The 11,704-nt window shown below is 36.3% G+C and overlaps 1 protein-coding gene across 1 annotated transcript; it reads right to left on the bottom strand.

The window, feature by feature from the left end:
• Positions 1 to 1,570: 1,570 nt before the first annotated feature.
• LOC109037986 (uncharacterized) lies at positions 1,571 to 11,426 on the bottom strand. The gene is made up of 5 exons (XM_072302425.1): positions 10,024 to 11,426; positions 9,484 to 9,667; positions 6,932 to 7,113; positions 3,992 to 4,140; positions 1,571 to 1,731 (listed from the first exon to the last, which is right to left on the bottom strand). Exons 2-5 carry the CDS (start codon positions 9,571 to 9,573, stop codon positions 1,631 to 1,633), a joined length of 522 nt encoding a protein of 173 aa, XP_072158526.1. The 5' UTR covers positions 9,574 to 9,667; positions 10,024 to 11,426; the 3' UTR covers positions 1,571 to 1,630.
• Between the last annotated feature and the right edge of the window lie 278 nt (positions 11,427 to 11,704).

The raw sequence follows: 11,704 nt of genomic DNA, 5'->3' as shown, positions 1-11,704 counted from the left end.
CAAAAAAGCCTTAGTAAAAGAGTAAAAGAAATTAAGCAGAATACATACATTATATTCGGGTTTGAAAAATCCTTCCTTCTCCCACCAGTTATGCCAAGCTGCTTCAACATACTGAGGGCTGTAGGCGTCTGGCATAGGTCCTGATAAGTCCTTCTTTTCACCATCAGCTGTATTTCCAGAATAGACAGCTGCATCTTTCTTAACTTCCTTCTTCTTTTCTTTTTTCTGTAAAAATTAACAAGTTAGGGTTTTTTGTCAAGGGACAGGCGTCGGGGACGCTGTTAAGACCAATGAAATTAGCCCTTGTGAGGAGAGAGAATAACAAGAAGAAAAAAAAAAAAAAAAGATGAAAAAAGAGATGGGTATCTCTACAATTTGCGATAATAAATATTTATAGGCAAAATAACAATTTAGGAAAAATCCGACCATAAATAAGGGGATAATAAATAAATAAAGTGGAGAAAATTGAGAAAGAGACCGTCAAGTAGAACTTAAGACTTGAATCGAAAGAGTACCATGCTCTTTGTCTGGGGAAGTAAGCATTCTTCTGAGATATGTCATTCCATCCTTAGATTCTAAAGAAGTCTTAGAATCTACTTTTGGACACTTGCTATGGCTCAATTAAAATGAGCTCTACCCTCTACCTATGTTTAAAAGGTCACCAATAGCTCTTAGCAAGTCTCAATGGAACTATCAAAACTACAATCAAATTGTATGCAGAGATAGTAGACAAATAACTGTGAGCCTATGGCAAATTTTGTGGTTAACGTAACCCCACTGGATCCAACTTACAAGTTCTAGGTGCAAAGCTCATTTACGAGTAAACAACATCTATAAACTCTCACAAAATTGTAAATTAAAAATCGAGGCTCAATGATTTAGTGGAAAGGGATCTCATAACTGCTTCATTTTTCTGACTATTTTGGCTTTTTCCTGACTCCAGAATTTTGCAATTCCCTGATTTTTGGACAAAACTACCACTTAGATTTTTTTCCTTAGAATTACGCTGACTGCTGTTAAATTTTGCATTAAATTTTCACTTAGATTTAAATTATAGAAAAAGGTACTTGAAAGTTGTCCCTGCTCTCTAAAAATAGTGCCGGCTGCAGTTGCTGAGCTGATGCGCTACTTGCCGAAGTCTTGGACTTCTCAGGTTTTCTTGAACGCCGAAAACCCTGGAGATTCATTAAAAAATGTGTAATAAAAGAAGTATTTGGATGAAGTTTGACAATTTCCTGTGGATTTATCAGAAGATCAATGTTTTGTGAGACTTTAAACATTTTGAAATAAAATTACATTTTGGATTTTCCTGATTTTTTACCTGAATGAATCGATGATTGTCTAATTATAAAAACCAACATATGTAATGAACTGAATAAAATGTTTCACTTTTCCATGAGCTAAACTGCAAATAGTTGAAGAATGCTTGACACACTCGGAATTTTCTGATTCATGACCGATTTTCGTAATATTTCCTGATATTTTTACTAACAGTGGCTGCTCTGAAATAGAAGACACATTTACTATTAATAATACAAGTTGGTATTGGAGGAAAAACAATAGTTTATACCTGAATTCATCCATTTTCCAGACTGCTTCTCCTTCAGGTGTGAAAATATCTCTCCATTTATTAACCACTTTTGGTTCGCAAGGAGGTGGGGAGGACAAGTTTATCTGATTGCTTTGCTAGTTTATCCTCTTTCTTGTCTAGTTTCATATCAATATTTTTATCTGAAAAATAAAAAAACAAGGCAAATTGATTAGGATCGGAAGTTCCATTGATAGAAAATTTTACTTATCGATCGAAAGAAGATTCAACTGATTGATCAAAAGAGGAGTTGAATGGTCTATAGACAAATGATTTGCCTTGTCAATGGAGAGACTTCTAGTCAATGAAACAGATGATCCAACTTATTGATTGACAGAGAATTTGATTGGTTGCTCAACAAACAATGTGACTGGTTAATCCAACGGGTCAATGAATAGACAGTTTGACTGATAGAATGATAAAGAATTCGATCAGTTAATTGACAGGAAAGGACACTACAAAATTGTTTCCACTCTCTTGAGTGGCACTAGCTGAAGTTACTGAGCAGATGCGCTATTCACAATATTCCGATACTTTTAAGGAGTTCCTTAAATTCCTGCCTTTCCTGGATGACTGTATATTCTCTGACTTTCCAGATTTTCTAGACTTTAGAAAACTAAGCAAGGGCTAAAAAGAGAGAAAAATAGGGGTCATCACTCCCGCCAAAATTTGCCTTGTTTGTTGCGATTCACAGAAAAGGTATTTTTAGCACCCTCACTCCCGCCCGGCAAGGGAGCAATGTGTACGTTGCCGCAACGTTGCAAGGCAACATTTTTGATGATATTGCTTTGTAAAGGTAAAGCAGCAACGTTTAAGCAATGTTTCAGCAATGTTGCCTGACATTATATTTTAGACAATATTTTCAAAACGTTTTTAGAAATGTTTCTGGAACATTATTAAAAAACGTTTCAATAAATATTTCTTAGATATATTGTGACAACGTTGTTAAACATTATTAGTCAGGGAGAAACACGATTTGACCCGGAACAAATTGCTGAACAAACTTTTCCTATGTAAACGTCATCAGTAGGTCCTCCTGAACAACATACCAAAAGTTTACCACGGTCCGACCCCGGAACACCCCCCAAAATGCCTAAATTTCAAAATGGCGGCCATAATAAGGCCTCTGGATTTCGGTTTTTTAAAATGCGCATATAGTGTCATGTGAGGTATCAATCCCTGTGTAATTTTGGTCTTAGAACTCAGATGTGAGGTCAAGCAGATGCTGTGCTGCAAATCGGAGGGGACACTTTTCCACCGTTTCAGGTGTTCTCCTTTCTGTTGTTTCTCAACAGATGATTTTCTCCAATCAATATAAGGGAATGCGCCCTCATACAATGTCGCAAAAATATGTATATGTATATACAAAAATAAACAAAAATTAATTGATAGATAATTCAAAAAATAAAAAAATTAACAATAAAAATATACAAATGAAGATAAAATTAAAAAAAATAAAAAAATAATTTAAAAATAAAAAATAAAATAAAAAAATAAATATAATAATTAGAAAATAATTTAATACAAAATAAAAATACCAAATAATTATAATAATAAAAAATAATTATAATATAATTAAATAAATAATTAAAATAATAATAATTTTATTTATATAAAATGAATATATTTATTCAATTCTTTTTTAATTTTTTTTTCATACTCCTTTTTTTTAAAAACTTGATCTTCCTAATATTATGTTCAGTATCCTTCGTTGTAGAATTATGCACAGAAATGCAAGAATATCATTGCTTTCTATCATTGAACCAGATCTAGGGATGTTTATTAATGCTAAATAACCAACACTATCACGCGAGCGTCCGTAGCTGAGTGGCAGCGACACACGGGCGATCACTGAAGTTCAGCAACGTCGGGCGTAGTTAGTACTTCGATGGGAGCCCGCTTGGGAACCCGGGCGGAGCGCGGCTACTATCGGACTTAGAGTGAATTTCGGGTGCCTAAGAAACGCTTCTCTGCGGTCCACATTGACTTCTGGGAGTAAAAATGCAGAGTACTCCTAAAATAAATCACCGAAATTTTTTCACCGTATTTTTGCAACATTCCCATTATGTTGCTAAAACGTATTTTTGCAACATTCCCATTATGTTGCTAAAACACATTGCAGACACATTGCCAATTACGTTCATGCAAGCTGACAAAATTACACGTTGTGGCAACGTTACCACAACGTTGCCCGAATACGTAAATGGCGAAAATGCAACGTTTTGGCAACGTTGCCACAACGTAATTTTGCCGGGCGGGACTTTATGTAACCCTGAAGACAGAGGCTAGAATTTGTGATACACCTTGAAATTTTCTTTGTTAGAGATCTTAAGTCATGGGAGTTTCAAGAAGTATTTCCAAATTTTGGTAAAAGGATTACATGTCCTACAATCTCACACTCACCAATATTGAGAAAAGGAAGGAGTTGAAATTCTTCAACATTAAACGTTCTCTTTTTCTTCTTCTTAGCTTTTTCTTTTTGCTTAGCACCTTCTTCGCCAGTTCCAACATCACAATCTTCATTGTCTTCATCATTGTTATTTTTTTTCTGGCTGGAAAGAATAAATATGAGGTTACCAAGTATCCTCGACAAATGTAACAAAAAAAGACTAGGAATTTACTAAATTCTCAGAGAAAACTGTGTTTTTAATTTAACCCTTTCGATAGAACCATCGCATCAACCTATCCACCTGTTTGTGCATTGCGCTCTCTCTTTAACACGTTGACTGCCACGCCGGTCGTATCGACCGGCCTCGAAGGGTTCTGCCGGTCGTTCCGACCGGGACCCGCTCGCTCGCATTACTAGGCTACTGTGAGGCCAGCGACCGGCGGAGCCGTGTATACGCTTATGGCTCACGACCGGCATGGCCCCAGCAAGAGAATGCACCACTGAATTTTTTTTTTTTTTGTTTTTTTTTTTTTTTGGGGGGGGGGATTTTTATTTTTTTCATTTTCATGAATCTTTTTCTTTATCATCTTTATTGATTAATACAATAAAATTACAATAGTGTTGTTTTCTTTGCTTAATATTAGTTACAAACCTTAGAATTTGTACGCATTTTGAAAAATAAATTAAAAAAGGGGAATAACAATTGGGAGGGGGGGGGGATTTTTTCTCTTTCAACTTTAATTTTCTTTTTCGCTATTTTTTTTGTTTTAATAAATTAGAATATAATTACAATCGTTGGTTTTTTACCTCAATATTAATTTTAGACCTTTAAATTTTGGCTTAACTTGAAAAATAAATTTTAAAAAAAGGAGGAACAATTTTTTAGGAAGGGGGGGAGGTAGGGGTCAAAAGGTAAAATACAGGGTGTTCGAAAAGTCCCCTCCCCCCCTCCTAACTTTTGACCTAATTGAGGTAGAGATTTGAAACTTGGAGGGTGTTCCTAGATCAAAGGGAGCTACTTTTTGAACCCCCCCCCAAAAAAAAAAATTTGGGGGGCCCCCCTTGGGGAGGGGGGGGGTTACGGACCCTAACTTTTTTTTTCAAATGGGAAGACCCCCTTTGTGATACCTCGTTCGAAAGAACATAAAAAAAGAAATTTTTTCGCGCAAACCCGAAGTCATTATCTCAAACCGTTTCAAAATGGCGGCCGGTCAAAGTTTAAAATGGCGGCCGGTCAAAGTTCAAAATGGCCGAAAATTTAACAAACTCGATTTTTTGCCAATGGATTCACCTGAAATTCGGTATCTGGGGGTATTTTGGCACGAGAAAAACGAATTTGACGTTAGATTTTTAAAAAAACCCTAATTTTTCAAAATGGCCGCCGATTAAAGTTCAAAATGGTCAACAATTGGCAACCTCGACTTTTTGCCGATGGATTCGCCTGAAACTCGGTGTTAGGGGGTATCTGGGTTTGTCTCCTACCCAGTTTTACCAGTCCTTACCAGTAATTCCATGCCGTTCAAGGTTGTAGGTTGACTGCGCGCGAGTCACGCAACGTTGCTGATTCTCAAGGAACACACGACCGGCCGGACGACCGGCGTGGCCTCCGGTGCATTATTTTTCACCGGAGGCCATACCGGTCGTAACGACCGGCGGCTTCAGGCTGAAAGCTGAAAGAATATTACGAAGGTCTATGAAGTTTAGGTTTGATATAGTCAATTCTAAAAAAAATACCAAAAAGAAAAGGCTATGGCGCCGGGGGAAATAAGTACCTAAAACACCGTGGCAGTCAACGTGTTAATGGAACAATTTAATGGAATCCATGAACCCTCAAGAGTTGGTGCCAAGTTTCAGACTTCTTGCATAATTTTCTATTAAGATATGAATAAGAAAACATGTTATACCTAAAAAAAAGCGGACGTCAGAATTCGCTGTTCACCTTAACCAAGCTCATTGGTCTCCTTGATGATAGTGTAAATAAGCACATTAAAGTACCTAGTAGTAAACATAAATAAGACTGTTGCATATGGGTATCTGTAGGATGGCACCCTCTCCCATTTTTTCCCTACTTTAGAAGATCAATAATATAATTTGACTCTTGTGTCCAATTTGAAAGTTAGCAAACACTTAGTTCCTTAGAAAAATCATTAAAAGACTCAAGAGTTATCATACGTTGATTCATTTAAAGCTCTTTCCCTTTTTTACATTAAATAAGTAGTTAATTTTATGTCTTAGAATAGTTTTACGTAAGAACAGGAGATGTGGTCATTTTTTTAAAATCACTGCATCTCAATTGAGGGCTTTGGATGACAAGTGGGCTAAGAGCAATTTTTGCTATTTCAAGGGTAGGTTTTGAAAAGTTCAAAGTAGGATGGAGCCTAGTTGCGGAGAGAAAGTTCAAACTCAGTTTTTGATGGTTAAAAATTGGATTTTGGTAGTGGCTTTTTCACAGAATATATTCTAGGACTAGTTTTAGTTTAAATCATTAATATCTAAAAATTTTCAAAAGCTGCACTTATCCTCCTTGTCTCCCAAGCCCTTCCATTGAATCTGCTTTAAATTTAAATTCCTAGAGCTCATTTTTTAGAAAAAGATTTGCTCTTTTGTCTAAAATGATGTCCTTGATGAAACCCTCTTTGCTGTACAGACGCAAATGTGCACAGCTTTGACAACTTTGAACGTCATTTTCTCAAAACTTAAAAACTTGACATCCGCTATCTATGCATATATGGCTTTATGTACTGTCTGTTGGTGAAGATATGAACTACAATTGCATCATATTTTTGACAGATGGCGGACACATCTATGAATGAGAGAGGGCCATAAAGCGCCTCAGACTGCCATGTTTTGCCAATATGATTTTCCTAACTTGGTTTGTGGGATGTACATGGCGAATTTTCATCTAGCGCCTATTGAAGGAGTGAAGACCCTGAAAAAATACTCTGATCACTTACTTCATATTAGCAGATAAAGCAAGCCGTATGTTCATAGCTCTTGCCAAAATTGAGTCGACATTCTTGGCAAAGATAATCGATGAATTCTGAATCACCATCGCAGCTTCAGCAAAATTCATTTCTTTTACCGCTGAGGAGTTATTGTAGAGATTTCTAACATTCCTCATGTATGCCTCCAGGTACTGAAAAATGTACTTGACAGGTAAGAAAAATAAGTAAGTATATATCATTTTTTCTCAGCTTTGTCATACCTAAATACATTTTGCTTCTTTTGCAGGCTTTTAAGGTGCACCTCATACGTGCCTTGATAAGCTTTTCCCTTATTCTGTAAAGCTTTTTTTTATCAAATTGTGGAAGACTGCAATAAATTTAAATATTCAGTCACCAACACACCAACCACATTCTTATGGAACCATGTGGTAGAAAATGTAACACTGAACCACTCTTCTGAGGTGTCTTCAAAAATTAACATGTAAAATTGTGCAGCCAGGTTGCGAATTCAAGAGATGGTGAGTTCCAGAAAAAATAAGTCACCATGAAGGCTTTTTTCTGAAATCTGACACCGAATTTTAACTTGATACCTTGTAAAATTTCTTTGCTTTAGTTTAGCAAACATAATAAGGCAAAAATCTGGAAAACAAGACGGACATCAATTCTGCATGAATGAAAGCTGGCACTTTTTTTCAACCTCCTCTGAATAATGAGCAGGAAGTTTGACAACAATGCATTAGAAGAATGTAAATCTTATCATTCAGAGCTTAGGTATCAACTTCCAGTTTAAATTTGAGTAGTACAAATGGTTGGACTGACTAAGATATGATTATGATTTCCACTGGTGCAAAATTAGTTTTGAAATTATTTCCTTCATTTTAAATTAAATCCCAATATTCCTTTGCAGAGCATTCATTCACAAGGTTTGATTTTTTTCTTTTTTTGAAAAATGTACCAGTCAAATGGAAAATTTAATCTTGAAAATCAGGGTGAATATTTTAATTTTAGCTATTTAACATCTTTTGATGGTTTCAGGAATTTTCGTCCAATTTTTTTGTCCTAGCGAATTTTTGTTCAATGAATTTCGTCCAGTACCACTTAGTCCAATAAGTTTGGTCCTACATTTTTTGGTCCAATCCATAAAATGGCCCTGCTTTTTAGGTCCAGTAGTTCTTTTTGTCCTTTATACAAAGTTTTTCTTTTTGACCAATGAAATTGTACGATAGGAATGGGTTATGAGGTATTAGTGACAAGTGAGACGAACATTAATATATGATTTCATGCAACAATGGTGATTAGGAAGGAGGAAAGGGCCTTCTCATATTTGTCTTAAAAATTCAATAAATTCAAAATTGCAAGTTTTATTATAACTCTTTGTATTTTTTGTCTGTATTTTGTTTTGAAAATTCCAAGTTCAATATGTAACAGACTCATTTGAAGTACAAACACAATTGCACAAAATGACTCCGGTCATAATTAAATCCACCAAAAGAAAATCAATTCTCAGTCATGAGGGATTTTTATAACATCATCACTCTTACAACAAAGGTATGCGCAATATAAGTCAGACGGTGAAATCCTAACATATCTAAGGGCTCTCGCGCACCATCTAAAATTGCATTCCAACCCCCAAAGTCCTGAAGATGAAGACCCCTGAGACACAAGGTATTTTCCTCTTGTCTAACATGTACCTCAGTTATAAATTGGACGAAAATAAAATCCAATCATTGGACACGTAATTATAGGGCAAAGTAATATAGAGGACTAAAAAAAGGAGGACCAATTTTCTTTTGGACCGAACTAACTATTGGACCATAATGTAAAATGGACCGAAAAAAACTGGACAAAGTTTCTTATGACCCTTTTAATGATGAAATGTAATTAATATGTTGGAATATGGTGGTGAAAAGTTGTTGTATAAGAACTATGGCAATGACCTAAGAGCAAAACCAGGTATCTCTGTTCGCACGTTGCAGACTTCCTGACATACTATGTGTTTTCTTCCGAAAATTCCTCATCATAACTTCTGGAAGGTTTCCTTAATTTTTCTTCACTCTTGCAATTAGCAGAATACTCCACACAAGTTTCATTAAGTCATAAATTTGGCTTGCCCCGCTTCAAAAAAAAAAAAAAGAGGGAGAAAAAAAATAGGAGCAGAAATTTTGAAACACTGCGATGGAGATACATGATTTCTCACTTTAGTGTGCAGCTTCGACATAACTTTGTTCACACTTTTAACTAAATTCATTTTTCCATAAAAACACAATGTTCTCATATCAAAGTTCTACTAAGTTGATTGCAGAATGTTGGTGAAAACCGATGGACTAAAAAGTTAAGGGACATCTTCCCTTTATATACGATGCATCACTGTGCATAATTTTAGTCATTATTACATTATTTCTTGAGCCTGCAACATTTTAGGAGAGATCTTTGACAGGTTTTGAACTAAAATATAAGGAGAAGAACAGAAAAAATATGAGCTATTTTACCTAAAAAAGTATTCCCGTTCTCATTGATTAACAAAATGATTTTACTTGATGAAAAATATTTAAAACTCATACCTGAGACAAATCTATGGAGGCCAGTTTGGATAAATTGGTTGCTTTGAAGAGCACCTCATGCTCAGAGATATCCAGTGGCTCTGGTGCCATTTTGATATGTTTTTACATACATATCAAGCCGATACCTCAGCACACTAGAGCGCTCTGCGACTCCAAATCGCCAAACTTTGATATGTTTTTAAATCTGTAAAAAGGAGGCATCTACATTAGGAAGAAGGCAAAAAAATTCTTTGAGCTTCTTTTTTTCAAGTACCTGCAATATGATGAGCAGGTTTTTAATTGTTGCAAAAGCAACCTTCCAAAAATAATACCACTCACTAAGAGACTAATCGATTTTTTGCTGACTACTTTTACTTGTGTAAACAGTCTATAGCAGATCATTAGCCAGTCGTACAGTGCGGAGGGTGATACAGTAAGATTACCGCTGAAGTTGTTACCTCAAACAGGAGTTTAACTCCTCTCAAATAAAGTTTACAAAGATACAAAGTATATGGCAAAATGCTTTAGTTCTTGTTGAATTAATTTTAGGTCTCTACATACCCACTCTGATCAATTGAAAACGGAGAGTACACTGTAAACCAAGGATAAAGATTCTTGAGTGTTGCACGATTCAATACCAGAGGGGGTTGACAATGGAGAGTAGATGAAATTGGTCAAATAACTTTCAGCCTTGAAGAGGTAGGAAAAACTTGTGTAAAACTATCAGAAGTAATACTGCTAACTTGAGGTAGAGGTGTCATCAGCTAAGTTGGCACTTGAATACATAACATACACAAGCAACTACAGTTTAGTCGTCCTACAGTAATCAAGGATTGACTAAGCTCACGATCAGGCTGCCATCAATCCCCTATAGTGACGCTATTAGTGGCACGTCACAAAAAAGCGATGAATACATCGATTTATTCGCATTAAGTAGTAGCATTAAAGAAGGTTACGCCAATGTTATTGTATGGATCCAAATCGATATAATGGAGAATCCCTATAATGATGTCACAACTAATATCGTCTATTGCTTGCAAGTGGAATGTAAACAAGTGCCAACTTAGCTGACGACACCTCTAGATAGCAGAGTAAACAAGTAATTGCGAAAAATTTAGACTTGAAACAATGGAAATATAACATAGGAGTGGAAGAATGGGCTAGTCCTGCTGGTCTCAGAATCGTGTTATGATACTTCATTCTTGCAGATCAACTAAAAATGATAAGATCTGGCCAAACAGCAAATTTCTACGTTGAATATTAACCAACGTATCTCCCCTATAAAAACTGGACTTATGATGTTATCCACCATGGTAGGACGTATCATGTTACGCACTACCACAGTGGATGACGTCATAAATCAAGTTTGTCAAGGTGAGATATCTCCGTTAATATTCAAGGTATAGAGTTGCTGTTGAGACAGATCTTTGTATTTACAGCTGATCTACTAGAACCAAGCATCAAAACCTGATTCTGTTACCAGTGCAACTGGCCCATTGAATAAAGAAAGAGAAATGATCAGGTGAAACAGAGGCTAAGCTATCGGTTCACAGGGAAGAGAAGAGATTGTCTAGGTGAGCTTTCAAAATTATGAATTTGGCCTCATTATCACAGCAAGACTACATGCAGACAAACTAACTCTTTCCTTTAGGGATTAGACGACATGAAAGTGAAAGAAGGAGAGAGTTACAGGACATTTGGGGAATGAGGAAGTTACGATTCTTGAGGAGGAAATTTAGGCCGGAAACACCTGGCAATGGAGTCCGAACTAGGATGGTCATTTGGTGTAGCAACAGTGTTCACAGTTCTTGCTATTTGCAGGGGATTGGGAAACAAAACCTGTAAAACACTCTTCACTGTGCTCAGAAGTTCCTTCTTTAGAGTTAGCTTCAGTCTCACACAGGAATCGATCGTTGAAACTCATTTCGGCATGCCCAGGCCAAGGGGATCAAGGTCTTCCAAGCGCAAAGCTCACACATTCCTCATCTTGTCCTGGCGTACCAACAGAGTTTCAAGAACCGGTCTGCATTCATTGATTGACTAGATAAGGTAAGAGGAGATAAAAGATACATCTTGGTCCATAGTGGAGTCTCCAAGACAAGTCCCAGCAACAGACAAAAAGACATGTTCCATCACAGGAGTCAAGTTATGGGAACAACACTACGTTCTCATGTAGGAATCAATAGTGTAAGTTTCCTCGATTTGGTTGAAAGAGAGGCGATTGAAAGCAATACCAGAAAAA

This window comes from Bemisia tabaci, chromosome 7 (genome assembly GCF_918797505.1).
Source record: "Bemisia tabaci chromosome 7, PGI_BMITA_v3".
Lineage (NCBI taxonomy): Eukaryota > Metazoa > Arthropoda > Insecta > Hemiptera > Aleyrodidae > Bemisia > Bemisia tabaci.
The sequence above is the reverse complement of the archived record's forward strand: the minus strand, read 5'-3'. Positions and strand labels throughout refer to the sequence as shown.

What these genes read in the sequence shown, in the direction of transcription:
- LOC109037986 (XM_072302425.1), bottom strand. Translation starts at nt 9,573, where the DNA reads ATGGCACCAGAGCCACTGGATATCTCTGAGCATGAGGTGCTCTTCAAA. An exon ending in CCTCCATAGATTTGTCTCAG is followed by an intron (nt 7,114 to 9,483) that starts GTATGAGTTTTA and finishes TACATTTTTCAG; the next exon opens with TACCTGGAGGCATACATGAG. An exon ending in CCTTCCTTTTCTCAATATTG is followed by an intron (nt 1,732 to 3,991) that starts GTGAGTGTGAGA and finishes TTTATTTTTCAG; the next exon opens with ATAAAAATATTGATATGAAA.